At 42.8% G+C, this 15,161-nt stretch overlaps 2 protein-coding genes across 3 annotated transcripts; one reads left to right on the top strand and one right to left on the bottom strand.

The window, feature by feature from the left end:
* The first annotated feature begins 227 nt into the window (after positions 1 to 227).
* Positions 228 to 9,945, top strand: bcar1 (BCAR1 scaffold protein, Cas family member). The gene is made up of 6 exons (XM_058068542.2): positions 228 to 416; positions 2,660 to 3,205; positions 3,672 to 3,806; positions 4,714 to 5,106; positions 5,293 to 6,144; positions 6,585 to 9,945. Exons 1-6 carry the CDS (start codon positions 381 to 383, stop codon positions 7,110 to 7,112), a joined length of 2,490 nt encoding a protein of 829 aa, XP_057924525.2. The 5' UTR covers positions 228 to 380; the 3' UTR covers positions 7,113 to 9,945.
* sult4a1 (sulfotransferase family 4A, member 1) lies at positions 8,213 to 14,874 on the bottom strand. 2 transcript variants are annotated; one of them, XM_058068560.2, is made up of 8 exons: positions 14,579 to 14,874; positions 13,251 to 13,381; positions 12,825 to 12,905; positions 12,524 to 12,650; positions 12,353 to 12,447; positions 10,772 to 10,910; positions 10,271 to 10,345; positions 9,334 to 9,476 (listed from the first exon to the last, which is right to left on the bottom strand). In XM_058068560.2, the coding sequence occupies exons 1-7, from the start codon at positions 14,745 to 14,747 to the stop codon at positions 10,305 to 10,307; spliced, it is 783 nt and encodes a 260-aa protein (XP_057924543.2). In that variant the 5' UTR covers positions 14,748 to 14,874; the 3' UTR covers positions 9,334 to 9,476; positions 10,271 to 10,304. The 2 variants fall into 2 exon arrangements, with proteins under 2 accessions (XP_057924541.2, XP_057924543.2); XM_058068558.2 differs by lacking the exon at positions 10,271 to 10,345 and having other exon boundaries at positions 8,213 to 9,476; positions 14,579 to 14,872.
* Between the last annotated feature and the right edge of the window lie 287 nt (positions 14,875 to 15,161).

Below are 15,161 nucleotides of genomic sequence, written 5' to 3'. Positions count from 1 at the left end.
CAACATACTGTATATATTCATTTTGTTCATTCATTTCATCAAAGTGTAAACCCAGCGTCTAACTTCAGAGTTCGCGAATACATTGCACACTGTTCTCCGCCTAGCCCCGCCCACCTCTTGTGCTTACCATCATGGTCGGACTTTGCGCTCCACGGCGTACTACAATGTGTTCCTTTCATTAGCCGTTTATGGACGGTCTTATTCCATTCTAACGTCCTTGCTGTTAACTCCGTAAGCTTCACCCAGCGACCGGTGGGAGATGTCAGGCTACTCTTGTGCGCACTTCAGCCAAGAAGAGAAGGATAAGTCAGGAAGCCGTTAGACGAAGTTAAGAAGAAAAACACCCAACGCTGTCAAAGTACAGCGTTACGTGAAGCCAGATGACTCTGCCGTTGGCCGACAAGCAGGCTAAAGTGGTCAGTGTCGCCCTCTGTATACTTTATTAGCCCTCTATGCTAAGCAGTGCTATGCAGCATTTTATTTTATTTATCTGTCAGGACTTGTGTGGCGTTTAGAAACATCCGTAAAAGCTAGCTGGAATCTAGCATACCATCAATGTGCTGGATGTTGATAAACCAGTGTAGGTGAAGTGTCTTGTCCGAAGACATAACAGCAGCGACTAGCATGGATGGAGTCAGTAAATGTATTATTGTTATGATAACGATTCTTATTACTAGTATGGAAGGTTTTGCTGTCATTTTTTTACGCTCATCGGTTTCCACATTTCTCAACTGGTTCAAACCATTCCTACATGAAAACATTCTGCTCCTGCAGGACACAATGGCCCTTTGAGACATTCCATTCCATTCCACATTTTCAAAACACTATTTCCCTTTCATCTTAAGCATTCCTTCTACTTCCTCATTTAGGACATTCGGACATTTCCATTCTCAAACAAATCAGACAACATTCAGAATATTCAGACAATCTATTTTCCACAGCCAAGAAATTGCTGTTTCTTTGTTTTTTCCCCAATCCCCCCAAAAAGCATCAAAACATTCAGAAGTACAATTTTTCACATTCCAAAATAACGTAATTCCACATTTTCAATACGGCATTTCAATATTTATGGTAATGGTAATGGTAATATGGTAATGGTAATGGTTTAATTTCATTTGAACATGCATCATATTCCAATTGAGTGCATCCCATAATCAGTTCCCAGTTCCACATGTCCAAAAGGAGTAGGAAGAAGCAAAGCTTATTAAATCCTACCCCTCCATCTGGTACTTTTACAATCACTAACTGTTACATTTGTTCACTTCCTGCTTTCCATAATACAGTTTAAGTTTTTTTTTTTTTTTTAATAATGCACCTCGTACCTCATAGGAGGTGATATGAGCATCCAATGCCATAATGGGTACCATAGTAAGTGATATATATATGATAGTGATATATATAGCACATCATGACTGGTTCAAGATATTTATACACAGATTGGCGTCTGTAGTTTTTCTTATTATTCCAGTATTTACTGTATGTTTTATGATGTGTGTGTGTGCATGTGTGTGTGTGTATGAAACCTAAAAGAAAACATCCAAAACCCAAACCCCAGTCAGGGCATGTCCTCTCAGCCCGTTCATACACGCACCAGCTACTTCTCCTCCCTGAGTGAAGGTGTACTTAATGTTGTACAGGACTAATATACTAATATGATAGCTGCTCTAGTAAATACAGTAGGAGGCGTGGCTTTTTAATGTTGTAAACATGCGTTCCAGGACTGATATGTCTGCCGGTCTCGTCATTCGGAAGCTGTAGTTGCGTCTAAGAGTGAGTTTAGCACATGGGTCAGTTTGGGAGCTGAAAGCGACGTGTTGGGTTCCACGGTCTTTTCCTCAGGCGAGACGTAACAAACGGTGTCATTTTTCTCGTGTGAGATCACAGAGGAGCAGCATGGTTGGAGATATGCTTGATAACCGAGGGCAAGATCATACAGGAAAGAAGAGGGAACATTCCAGGGAAGGGAGGGAGGGAGATTTGTGCAGGTTTTCTGTCTCCTAATATCACATACTTTATTCACACACTTCCACGGGGCTAGGAGCTGCATGAGTTAGCGTTACTGTAAGGAAAATGAAATATCTGGTGGGTGAGTTTGCATGTGTGCTATCATACTTTGGTGTACTGTATGTGTATGAAAGGATAGAATAATTGTGTTAAGTGGTTATGATACGGTACATCGGTGTTGATGTAAGAGAACGAGGTTTTATTGAGTGGCTCTGATATTAGCTGTAATCGCATCCTGTGCAATGAAGTTATTATTAGTGCACTGTTTACAAAATATGCACACGGATATACTGACAAAGTACAGGAAATTTGGACATTCAATTATGATCGTGACCTTTTGTGTCCTCTGCCATCACACACATGTGGGAAGCGCCTGGAACGCCTTCTGTTGTGTTTCTAACATGCATCAGCCGCAGAGCAAGAAGCTAGGTTATCGTTAAAATGTTAACTTAATTATATATTCATATCTAAAAATCACTTGGTGTCCAATCATCACAACTGTTATCACTGACATAAATGGTTTGTCAGTGCAATGGTTTCAGTATTTTCCATGATTTTCCATGCATTGTTTTTAGTCGTCAGATTGGAAACTTGTTGTTAGAAACAGTTTTCCAAAGGTTGCATTCAAGTAAAATGGGACAATTTTCTCTTCCAGAATGTGTTGGCCAAGGCTTTGTACGACAATGTTGCTGAGACTCTGGATGAACTGTCCTTTCGTAAGGGGGACATCCTGACCGTGTTGGAACACAACACACAAGGACTGGATGGCTGGTGGCTCTGTTCGCTCCACGGCCGCCAAGGCATTGTTCCTGGCAACCGTCTCAAGATCCTGGTTGGCATGCACGATGGAAAAGAACCCGGCATGGTGGATCCAGCATCATCTTCTCCCACCTCCCAGCTGCAGCGATTGCTTCATCCCAAACCTTCACTCGCTCAGCACGCACCAATGCCCTCCATTTACTCCACCCCCAGTCCTGCAAAGCCCAAACATGATCCAGTCTACATGATCCCCCCTAAGCACGGCCCCAAACCAGACACCCACATTTTGTACCAGGCTTCCTCTGATCCAAGTGGACTTCCTCTAAAGGTCAAGCTAGAGCCCTCCGTTAAGGCAGTTGGTGCGGGGATTGGCAATGATGTGTATCAGGTGCCCCCCAGTCTGGACAAGAGGACCTGGGAGGACAGAACACCTCTTGATAAGGTAAACCAGGGGCTCAATTATATACCAAAACGGTGGTGAGACCAGCCATGTTATTTGGTCTAGAGACAGTTCCACCGAGGAAAAGACAGGAAGTGGAACTGGAGGTAGCAGAGATGAGGATTCTGAGGTTCTCATTGGGAGTGACCATGATGGATAGGATCAGGAAGGAGTACATCAGAGGGACATTCCATGTTAGAGGCCTTGGAGATAAAGTCCTTTAGGCCAGACTGAGATGGTTAGGACATGTCCAGAGGAGAGAGAAGGATGCTACCAGGTAGAAGGCGTAGAGGAAGCCCAAAGAGAAGTTTACTTTAGGTTCCTTGCTGTGCTACTGGAGATGTTTAAAGCCATTGAGAGCTGCCATAGTATCATACCCATCCATACCCATCCATACCCATCCATACCCATCATGTTTGTCATCAATGTTAGCAACTGTTCTGAATTCTCACCATATGTTTTTTTTCAGATGCTTCTTTCCAATCGAGCCTGCGACACCATGAACTCCTACCAGGATAAGTACGATTTCCCACCCAGGCATCAACTGCCATCCCGGCAGGATATTTATGACGTCCCTCCAACCCGTGACCAATACAACACACAGGTCAGTTTAGATGTTCTCATATCATCTTGTTAGACAGAACAAATAACACGGGGAGAACATGCAAACTCCACACAGAGATGACCGAGAGGGGAATCGAACTCAGGTATCCTAGCTGTGAGGCCTGCGCGCTAACCACTTGTCGGCTTTTTTTTGGCGTATAAAAAAAAATCATATTGTCATTATGTAGAATTTTTGTTCATTTTCTACCGCTTATCCTCACAAGGGTCACGGGGGTGCTGGAGCCTATCCCAGCTGTCTTGGGGCGAGAGGCGGGGTACACCCTGGACTGGTGGCCAGCCAATCCCAGGGCACATATAGACAAACAACCATTCACACTCACATTCATACCTATGGACAATTTGGAGTGGCCAATGCAAACTCCACACAGAGATAGCCAGTGGTGGAATTGAACTGAGGTATCCTAGCTGTGAGGCCTGCACGCTAACCACTCCTCCACCGTGCAGATTTTTTTGGCATATTAAAAAAAGTCATATTGTCATTATGTAGAATTTTGACTATAAAAATGAATAAATTCCATTTTGGAGTAAGGCTGTAAGAAAATGTATCAAAAGCGAAGCACTGTGAATATTACTGTGAAACACGGTGGCTAAGTGTTGGAGGGGCACAGTGAGGTCTTTGTGTCCCTGACTCTGGTGTCAACCCAGCCATGCTTCTGTAGAGGAGGGTGGGATGGACACCCTGCCCCCTAATAAGCCCCATGCTTGTTTCAGGAACTCTGACAATGGCGTGTATTCAAATAGACAATAGACGTTATGGAAGACCACCAGCACTTGTTGATGGTCAGCATAAAGCAGTCGTGTTCTTCACTCATTCACCAAACCTCTACATGAAAACAAACAATGAAATGAAACACATCTTTTATTAATTATCCTTGTGCCCCCCCCAGGTTTATGACTTCCCACCTACAGTCAGTAAAGATGTTCCTGACGCTCATGTCATGAAAGAGGAAACCTATGACGTTCCATCCCATTTGAGCAGAACACAAACCCAAGCCTTCGCTCCGGAATTTGGCCGGAATACGGACAGCCGTCCCAATGATGACACCCAAGACAATGCAGCCCTCGAGGACGTATACGACGTCCCCCCCCCACTGCTGAGCAGCAGACATTTACATGGAGACGGTAGGAAAGTCAGCCCGTCGGCCGAGGACATCTACGACATTCCACCCAGCCTTCGCACTGCAGGACACCCCACCCAGGGCGTTTACGACATCCCGAGGGAGCACGAGGAGGAGGGAACACACACGGATGACGCATACATCTATGATGTCCCGCCACAGGTAGAATTACGGAACACGGAATATCACTTGTAGACATCTTATCCCGTTCGGTTAGCCTAGCTTAGCTTACCTGACAGCAGTCGAATGAGTCCACCACCATTTTGAAACGTCCTCATTCCGTCGCAGGCATCCGTGATGTTTGGTTGTCGAAGCGTTTCCTTTCTGAAAAGAAATGTTGTGTTTCAGGTCCTCCGTGACGGCCAGGCGACCGCCGAGGAGCTCCACACGGCGTTCAAGCGACTTTCCGCCTCAAGCACAGGAAGCACCCTCAGCAACCACTCCGCCTCATCCGGAGACGCCGCGCCATCACCGCTTTGCTTCTTCGCCGCAAAACCACTTCTGCTGGACCTGGATACCGCCATGGAGCGCCTTTCCCGCCTTCAACAGGCTGTGGACTTAAGCGTTTCCATGATGATGTCAATCATCACAGGCAATTGGCGAAGCCCGGGAAAGCTGGAAGGGAATCTCCCGGCCCTCCACCAGGCCGCCAATGGAGTGTGTGCCACTCTGAGAGACTTCCTGGAGTTTTCCCACGGTGCCGTGGCAAACGCTGGCCAGGCCACCGACCGCTCCTTGCAGACCAAACTGGCCCACCAGGTGGGAAAACTGGAGGAGGTTTTTCAGAGCGTACTTACCCAGACTCAGAGCTTGGATGCCATTTCTGGGACTGAGCCCACCAGACCCCAACCAGGTGGAGATGTTTTGGACCAGCTCACCAGACCCCAACCAGGTGGAGATGTTTTGGACCAGCTCATCATCACAGCACGCGGGATCCCGGAAGACACCAAACAGCTCACTTCCTTTCTCCACGGCAACGCTTCTTTGCTCTTCAAACACAGCCACCAGCCGCAGCTTCCTCCGTTGCCGGGTCATGTGACAGGAAGTGGCAGCCATCCGATGGGAGAGAAGGCCAACATTCAGTCACGGCCGCTACCCCCTCCGCCAAAGTTTGCGGCAGCAGAGGAAGACGGCGTTGGAGACGATTCTTATGAGACCACAGAAGGATGGATGGAGGATTATGACTACGTTCATCTACAGGTACACACAGTATTGGTGAATTACAGTACATAGTACAGCGCTAGGTACTTCCTGCGGTGGCTATTGTCTCATCACTGTATTGTAATGGCGGCTTCACACTTTATTAGCCAATATAGTCCACATAATAATGTCAATAAGACGCAAATAAAACTGCTCATGTCACAGTGAAGATGGGCGGACAGGAAGTGACATCACAGGTTGCATTTTAGCTTGTTATGGGTTGCTGCCCCAACAGTAGGGGTCATTGTGGGGTCATTTCAACCTGCAATAAATGCCTGTTGCGGCCATAAATAAGTAAAAGGCCGCCATATTCAAGCATGAATCTTTTTAAAGGCGGGATAGATTGAGTGAGGTTTATACTTTCACTTTCAGTCTTCATCTTTCACTTTCAGTCGATGAATTTCAGCCAAATATGAATGAGTCTGCTCCTCTTCCAACAGATGAAACATTCCGAACGACAGGAAGTTGGTCAACCAATCAACCAGGACTTGACTGGGCGGGTTCATCTTCCTCAAAATGACTCCTCCTCCTCCTCCTCATCCTCGTCCTCCTCGTCCAGACTGTGCCGTGCTGACCGCCAACTCCTCCTCTTCTACCTGCAGCAGTCTGAGCAAAACTTCACCAGCGTTAACGACGCCATCGTTGCCTTCTCCAGCGCCGTCAACGCCAATCAGCTGCCCAAGACGTTTGTGGCGCACAGCAAGTTCGTCATCATCGGCGCTCACAAGCTGCTCTTCATCGGGGACACGCTATCCCGCCAGGCCAGGTCGCCCCAGGTTCGAGCCCAGATCAGTCAAACCAGCAGCACCCTTTGTCATAAACTGAAAGATTTTGTAATGAGCACAAAGACGGCGTCCCTCCACTATCCCTCCCCAGGAGCAGCCAGGGAGATGAGCCAAAGGCTGATGGAGCTGGCAGGAAGTACTCGCCAATTCCAAATGGTTCTGGGACAGCTGTTGATGGTCTAAGTGGCCAGGAGGGACCGGGGATTGTTGGAGACGCCTCATAGCATGAATGCGGCAACATGGCCGATCTTTTATTACAATTATATCACAATTACAAATCATGAGGGACGGGGTCGGGGTTATATTTATATAAACCGTACCATAAATGAACTGTGGATCATAATACTGGATGGATCATAATACTATGTATTCTATGTCACAAATTCATCTCGCCCCTGCCTGTAGCCTCACCTTTCCCTGGAACCATCAAAATCAATACAGTACCTGGATCTTCTACACAAGTCCTTGGAGATGCTTCAGCATGTCAGAAGAAACAATATGATTGTTATAATATTACTTGGAAGTATTTTTATATTTAGAGCCTCTGCAAACTGGAATGGTTTTCTCTCTCCCGAGTTTTTAATTTTTTTTATATATATATAATACTGCTAACTATGTGTACCACCATTCCAAAGTAACTGCATACTTTGAAAAAGGCATTGGTATGGTACTGGTCTGTGGACAATATCATTTCAGCATGTTATTATGCTTTTTATGAATGTCTATGTGTTGTTTAAAATAGCAGAAATATTTTATACCGGATATGAGAAGTTGGTATAACTATGTTTTTGTGATGCTATAGTATATGAGAGTGAGATATATTAATATATAATCATATTAGAATGCTTGTCAACTGGGATAGGCCCCAGCATACCTGTGACCTTAGTATACATTAGTATACATTAGTATACATGAGTATACATTAGTATAATGTATGTACAGTTAAGACTTTTAAACAGATGTTTTTTTTATTGTATACTTCAGGTTATGGCGAAGGAGTCAATTAGTCAACACACACAAGCAATTCTACAATCTTATAATTGATTACCCTGTTGGATAATTGAATTTCCTAAATAATCAATACATGTTATCCATTATAATAATCATTAGATCAGTTTTTAGACATCTCACAGCATGCCATGACTTACAGTACATTGCATGACGAGCAACAGGTGGACACACATGTTAGTCATGTACCTTCTGCCACCTCGTGGAGAACATGCCAACACTCTGCCTGTGACCACATTTGTGGGTCTCAACTATTTTGTCACTCCACCCCAGAAACGTTTTCACATCTCACTCAACTTCTTCATAATATGTAATATGACGCAACGCCAGTGATCAGGATGTGCACATTTATTCGATGAACGCGTGGCAAGTAAAGTACAACTGGCACGCAAACACACAGCAGCAGGTTCAAATCCCTGTCCTCAGCCTCACAAGCGATTCACGTTTTTCTGGAACAAATGTCGAAATTGGAGGAGCAGAAAAACACAGATTGATCACACACAGATTCCACTAGAATGTTCCCAATACTGGTGCTTCTCGCTTTACGGTGTTCCGTGTTCATTTACACATAACAAATCCACATTTCAGAACAGTGGGTACTTAAGGTAGGTAGGTGCCTTAAGTGGAAGAAATATGCTTTGAAATTACACCTTCAGACCTTTCATAAACAACGCAAAATATGTCCATTGTGTATGTGTATACATGTCTATATGTACACGGTGTTCCCTCGTTTGTGGTGTGGGGGGGGGGCACAAAATAGCCTGCAATAAGTGAAACGTACCCGACTGTTACAGTAAATTAGTCACTCACGCAAATTTCACTCGTGGCGCCGTTCCGCTGTACTGTAGCGTTTTTGTATCCTTGCTAAAACATTGTTGTAGTTCCCCTCCTTCGTTTACAAGCTGGCAAGCTAGCAAATCACAGGCGACACGGCAGGGCGGCATTAAGGAGCTTGATTGACAATGGTCTACAGCCAATTAGAATGCAGAAAAGAATGCAATTCTTCTTAAAGGGCCGGGATCGCCCTGTAACAGCGTTTACACCCTGTCATAAAAAAATAAGCAAAAGAAAATTGTGCAAACACGCCAAAGGTGAACTACGATAGAGCGAGGGAACACTGTTCAATAAATAAATAAATATAAATATATATATACAGTATATATACACAGTATATGTGTGCGTGTGCGATGATATACATACAAATAAATAATTCCACACCATTGTGTAGCTTAATATACATAATTGTACATTAAGTGGTGCATTATTTTGCAGGTTTGCTTCAAACAGACTCAGGTGTTACAGTGGACTGATTGACAGGTCAAAGCACATAGTTAAGCACACAAGGTTCATGCACTGGTTGTTCTGGTTGTTCTGGTGAGCAGTTATGGTTTTCCCAGCAGGTTGGTCACTGGCAGGCCGGCCTTTCTCCCAGGCAGAAATGAAAGTTCAGGTTGGAATTTCCCATTTTCTGTCTGTACACGGCATCAAACTTTTCATTCATCGACACGGTGAAGACGTCCTTCCACAGACCCACGTGACCTGCAACGAGCGTAGTCACTTCAATATCGTTCATTCAATGAATAATTGATACAACACAACTATTCCTGCTGAAGTGTGAGTGGTGGTCAGACGTTTGTCTGACATGGCGGGTCGGGGCATCATTTGATTTTCGACAATTCCTATACCAATTCCTCGCTTCCAGTTCCTAAGGATTACTGGTTCCAATGCTTGTCATGGTTTAAAGTTATATTTTCATGTTTACGTTAGGCACTTAAACACGCAATTGTACAAGGTTTGACTATGAACTATGAGTCTTGAGCTAGCATATTAGCACAAGTATGCTTTGCTGCCTCAATGATGGTGGAAGCTTTTTTTTTTTAGGGAACCCTTATTTTGTTATCACAAGGAAACAAGATTTATTTTGAAGGCCGAAGTGTGTTGTGTCTCTTGTGACGCTGTGTACATGAATAAACTGGCATCGTGCAGTCGTGGCTCCCGACCTTTATTTACACTGAACTTCCACGACATCAGGAGGCGTCCTGGAACCCTCGCTAACGCTGGCGTCAGACGGATGTCATTTATTGTTGCACTTCACTGACAGGAAGTGATACTGGAGTGATACTCCATGATACTGGAGGGGTTTAAAAATGTTGGTCGGCGGACGGGGCATCAAAACTAGGAATTGACGTAAAAAAAAAATGTGAACAGTCATGGGAGGACTTGGGTTGGGTGGACTAACCACAGCAAGAAAGACGCTGTCAAAAAAGTGAAACCTTAATTAAGTTGATTTCATTGAACATAACTACATTGAAAGCAAATGAAGTGGAGCTCACCTGCAATGAAAGGTGACAAACACCCAAGTGAATATCAGCAATAGACTTCCATGGACTCAAAACAAAATGAAGAGACTGAAAAGCAGAAGACAACGACGTAAAGCATAATGAAAAACTCAAGTCAAATAACGAGGAAAGATAAATCAAATACAAAGACAAATGAAAAAGATGGCATGAAAAGACTCCATGACAAAATACAGGGTGGAATTGAACCCGGGTCTCCTAGCTGTGAGGTCTGTGCGCTAACCACTCAACCGCCGTGCAGCCCTTTCCTCTATTATATGCATTTCAATTAAATAAAGTTTGTAAAAGTATAAATAAGCATCCAAACATAAAAGTCAACAAACATTGTGTCGTTTGCTTCGGTGTAGAAGCAATCCAATGTTCACAAAGTCTCCACAATTGAACAAAAAAATATATACTCCTCATTTTGGAACATTCCGAGAATTCAAACATCTTATTGAAATCTTTTCCATGTGACGCCCCCCTTGATTGACTCACCCCTGCACGCTGCCTGCGCCTCGGAGCTGCAACACTGTTCAACCAGTTGGCTGCAGCTCTCCACCATAGCGTCGTGCTGAGCCTTGTCGCTGGACACACCCAGGAACCACGCCAACTGTTCCACCAACGCTCCAAGATCCTGGACGGAGAAAAGAACCAAAGTTAGTTATGCATATCAAGTTAATATGTTCAAACTTCCAAAAGAGCAAATCTACAGGTTCTTCGGGTTAACCTCAAGTGTTGCTTCTCGTAAAAAATAAAAAGCAAAATATCCAAGTTAAAATCTGTTTCATCCACATTTGCCATATTGTCAATGAATGTTTGTTGGTGGTGAAAGAGGCAGCCATGTTTCCATCAGTGTACCCCAAGGCGGCTGTAGCTACAGATGTACATTACCACCACCAGTGTGCGACTGCAGAGGGGATGAATGGCTCTCAGTGGAAAACACTTTGGGTATCTCTAGGCGCTAGATTAAGATTAATCAGATTATTCTTATTTGTTATTAGTGTTTTTGTTTTATTATTTCTTTGTGTTATTGTGTTTATTTATTTATTATAATTATATAAAATAAAATATATAATATATTATATATATAATATTTAAATAAAAATAATAAATTAATAAAATAAATAAAAATAATATGTTATATAATAATTATATATAATTATATATTGGATAGCTTCAGCTTTACAAACTTTTTAAATGATGACGCTGTGATGTTATGAGCAGGAGGAGAGAGATAAGATATAGATTTTTAAGCATAATTTCAAGTGTGGGGAAACAAAAAAAAATTCAGCCATTCAGCGTCCTTCCCATCAGCCCCATTTTGTTTCCTTCCAGTTTGTCATGCTCTGCTTACTTACTCTTACTGTAGAGATTTCCTATTCCTGTCTGTGTTTCCTGTTTGTGCTACGTGTCATTCCCAGAGGACGCGAATGGCGGTTGATTGTCCATTTAATATGTCGTCTTGGACTTTGTGAGAGTGGCCGGAAAATGAGCAGAAGAAAAGCAAGCAGAAGAAGACGTTGAAGTCCAAAGTGTGGACTCACTTTGGATTGGGAGTCAGATGCAACAACGCTGGATTTTGCAAGATGTGCGGAGTGTATCACTAAAACACAACAAACGTGCAAAGCCGCCTCATTTGTTAGCATCCATCTTTTCTCTAAGCCGCTTATCCTCACTGGGGTACGCTGGAGCCTATGCAAGAAGATGCTAAATGTTGACGTGTGTTTGGTTTAAGTTGTTATTGGCCTCATGCTGCTCGACCTTATCTGTGTCGTTCTCTATTTCTTTTCCGGTTTTACATCACTTCTTCTATACACTAAGTGTTCAGATTTGTTATGTTTCTATATAAACACTGTGAAATTCATTACTTATGGTTTTGTTTTCCTCTATAATTGTAAAGAGATATTTTGGTATCATGAGATACCTGACATTTCATGTCTGCAGCAGGAAGCATTATTAGCATTAGCATTATTGCTAAATGTGCATTGGCACCACAAATACCTCCACTTGAGTTAGTGCCACCCCTTCTGACTATTGAGGGTAATAAGTGTCCACCAATTAGGACTCAGCCTTTACCTTGTACATGTCTTCATATTTCAAGAAGAGAACATTGGAGTCGGTACGATGCTCCCAAAATTCTAAAACATGTTCAAACCAGGAACCGTATCCCACTGTAAAAAGAAAGGAAAGCTGAGTCTCTAAATGAGTGCAAGGTTATCTGGTATAATAATAATAAGGAATAATTACACTTGTCATTCATGAAACGCTGGCAGAACTCTTGGAAGGTTCCTCTGTAGCTCATGGTCCTCAGGGATCGGTGGAACTGGTAGTAGGACACCACCAGGTCTTTGGGGTTCCGAGCCATGTATATTACCTGGTGGGAAACATAATGAGACTAAATAAAAAGCAAAATCTTTTTATGCCACTTTATTAGCGCCAAGCTAATAAATAAACCTATGTGATTTGGACACTGGGCTGCACGGTGATGAGTGGTTAGAGTGCAGGCCACACAGCCAGGAGACCCGAGTTCCATGAGGAAGGAACTAACCTTAGCTTCTCCATTGTGTATTCCTCTGGGAAGGAATCGGTAGGGAAGATGACTTTTGATCAGGCGAGGAGACATGAGCTCCTGTAATAGTAACAACAACATAAACAATAAAACAAAACAGTAAAATGAAAATAAAACCAGAAACTGACTTCATTGTCTGCATCAATTTGGGTCCTGCTTTATTTGAACACTTTACATTCTGAATGTTATTATTTTATTCATCACTGCTCCTGAGGCTACCTGAAAGCGGTGGTTGGGGACCCTTGCTATACATCATTCCCAGTTGGGGGTCCTAACCTGTAGTAGCTAAAACAACATGCTTTTGACAATAGAAGCGTTGAAGCTGCAGACCAAGAACAGTTTATCCGATACGTAGGCTACAAATCCTACTTCTATACCCAACAAGGTTCCCAATACAATAAATACCTTTATGATGTCCAGGCCTGGTTGTGGGTACTCTAAGACAGGTAATTGTTCATCAATGTTCATAAGACCAATCTCATCTGGGTCTGCCCCTTGACTCACAAGATACACAAACTCTTGCAGTAGACTCGTGCCTGCAGTGACAAAACGCAACAACGCATTAGGGACATCAGACCTAATCCTACTGAGTTGTATAGACATATTATCCATAATGTACATACATGATGTACACTAGGGTCTTGTTTGCATGTTTTCAAAGAGCCAATCTTGATATTTTACTATTTAGATTTTCCTGATACCAGCCAAGCTCTGCAATAAGACGAGCTTGGGGTCGTTGCTCATGCTAATGTAGCCGTAGCCACTTGATGGAGATGTGTCTATTCATTAGACGATAACTACGTCCTGATGGGTCTTTAACGCCTGCTGACGACTGATATGACTTGTAGTCCCTTCATGGTGGAAGGGGGGGGGGGCAGTACATTCAATCCATTCAAAGCAATAGAAACTATTTGGCCAGGAAGGCGGAGTGGAGTTTCAATGATTAAAAAAATGTATGGAAAGGAACAAACTCCACCATCTTAACAGACAAACAACAAAGTTGGAGGGAAGAAAACAAACTTGGATTTTGGTCACTTTGAATTGCTTTTAGAATCCCAAACACTGAAACACAGAAAAGAAAAATATGTATTTCAAGATGCCTTCCAATAAATACACTTATATCCAATCTATATGGGACAAATAGTTTAAAAGGACAAAAGAGTACTGTGCAAAGTATGGTTGGGTGTATTGGTAATTTGACTTGAAAATGTGGATGCATCAAGATTGCCTCAAATAGAACCACTGGTGCTTTTGCAGTTCATAAGTGCTTCTCTTTTGTTGTTGTTTCAGCTGTGGATTGTATCTAAATTCCTGTTCAATGTTTTGATTTGTCCTGCTGTTCAATTGTCTGATTTGTTCACAAATACAACCCAAACAAAAGCACTGGCTTCTTGAGCCATTCAGTGACAAAACATCAAGTGTTTGCAAAACATGTATTTCAAGATATTATATCCAATCTATATGGAAAAACAGCTTAAAAGGACAAAAAAGTACTGTGCAAAGTATGGTTGGTGTACCCATATTGATCATTTATGGGGGGCCTGTAAAGTTAGCTTTGGTCCTATGGTTAGCATCACAATCATGATTATAATTGTGCTGTACGTATGTATGTACACACACATACATATATACATACATACACACACACACACATATATATATATACATATTAGCTGATTTTCAATATAAATGTTGTCAAGTTCAGCATGCAACACGGCGTGTTGTGTGTTCACCTGACTTTGGATACGTTATAATCCAAATGTCACTCCCTCTGATGGAGAAGTTGGAGATTTCCTCCATCTTTCCTCTACAGAAGGGTGGTAGACGAATCCCATCAAACTCAAAATATTTGCTGTCATATTCGATCGGCGTACTTGGCGTGTCCACCTCACTCTCTGCCATTATAGAGACAAAACCACTCCGACAATTTCAAATCAACATGAGCTATGTTGACCAAAATGTTGCCCTCTACGTACAATGCGGAGATTTCTCACTACTTCCGGGTCTACAAGAGTGACGTAATGCTTTAGCCAGCCTTTGGACAGCATCAAAGAAAAATACCAACACTGCTAAAAATCCTCTTATAGGTGTGTTTAACTGTATAAACATCGATCAAAATCACGCCTTCACTCATGTATTTTATACACCGCTTATTCTCACTAGGGTGGTGGGGGTATAATGACTTTTTTATAACATTTAAAAAATAAAATCCATTTGTCCTTAAAGTAAAATTCTTCTGTCCTTTAAGTGGATTCATTGTGTGCTGCTATAATTCGCCGTTACTTCATTAGACGTCACAATTCCCGAGCTTCTTCT

The sequence above is a fragment of the Doryrhamphus excisus genome, linkage group LG2 (genome assembly GCF_037039965.1).
Source record: "Doryrhamphus excisus strain RoL-2023G ecotype Guam linkage group LG2, RoL_Dexc_Guam_v1.1, whole genome shotgun sequence".
NCBI classification, from domain to species: domain Eukaryota; kingdom Metazoa; phylum Chordata; class Actinopteri; order Syngnathiformes; family Syngnathidae; genus Doryrhamphus; species Doryrhamphus excisus.
This window is presented reverse-complemented; position numbering and strand designations above follow the sequence as displayed.

What these genes read in the sequence shown, in the direction of transcription:
- sult4a1 (XM_058068558.2), bottom strand. Translation starts at nt 14,747, where the DNA reads ATGGCAGAGAGTGAGGTGGACACGCCAAGTACGCCGATCGAATATGAC. An exon ending in CAGGCCTGGACATCATAAAG is followed by an intron (nt 12,906 to 13,250) that starts GTATTTATTGTA and finishes TTACTATTACAG; the next exon opens with GAGCTCATGTCTCCTCGCCT. An exon ending in AATATGAAGACATGTACAAG is followed by an intron (nt 10,911 to 12,352) that starts GTAAAGGCTGAG and finishes TTCTCCGTCCAG; the next exon opens with GATCTTGGAGCGTTGGTGGA.
- bcar1 (XM_058068542.2), top strand. Translation starts at nt 381, where the DNA reads ATGACTCTGCCGTTGGCCGACAAGCAGGCTAAAGTG. An exon ending in TCTATGATGTCCCGCCACAG is followed by an intron (nt 5,107 to 5,292) that starts GTAGAATTACGG and finishes GTTGTGTTTCAG; the next exon opens with GTCCTCCGTGACGGCCAGGC. An exon ending in ATGACTACGTTCATCTACAG is followed by an intron (nt 6,145 to 6,584) that starts GTACACACAGTA and finishes CTCTTCCAACAG; the next exon opens with ATGAAACATTCCGAACGACA.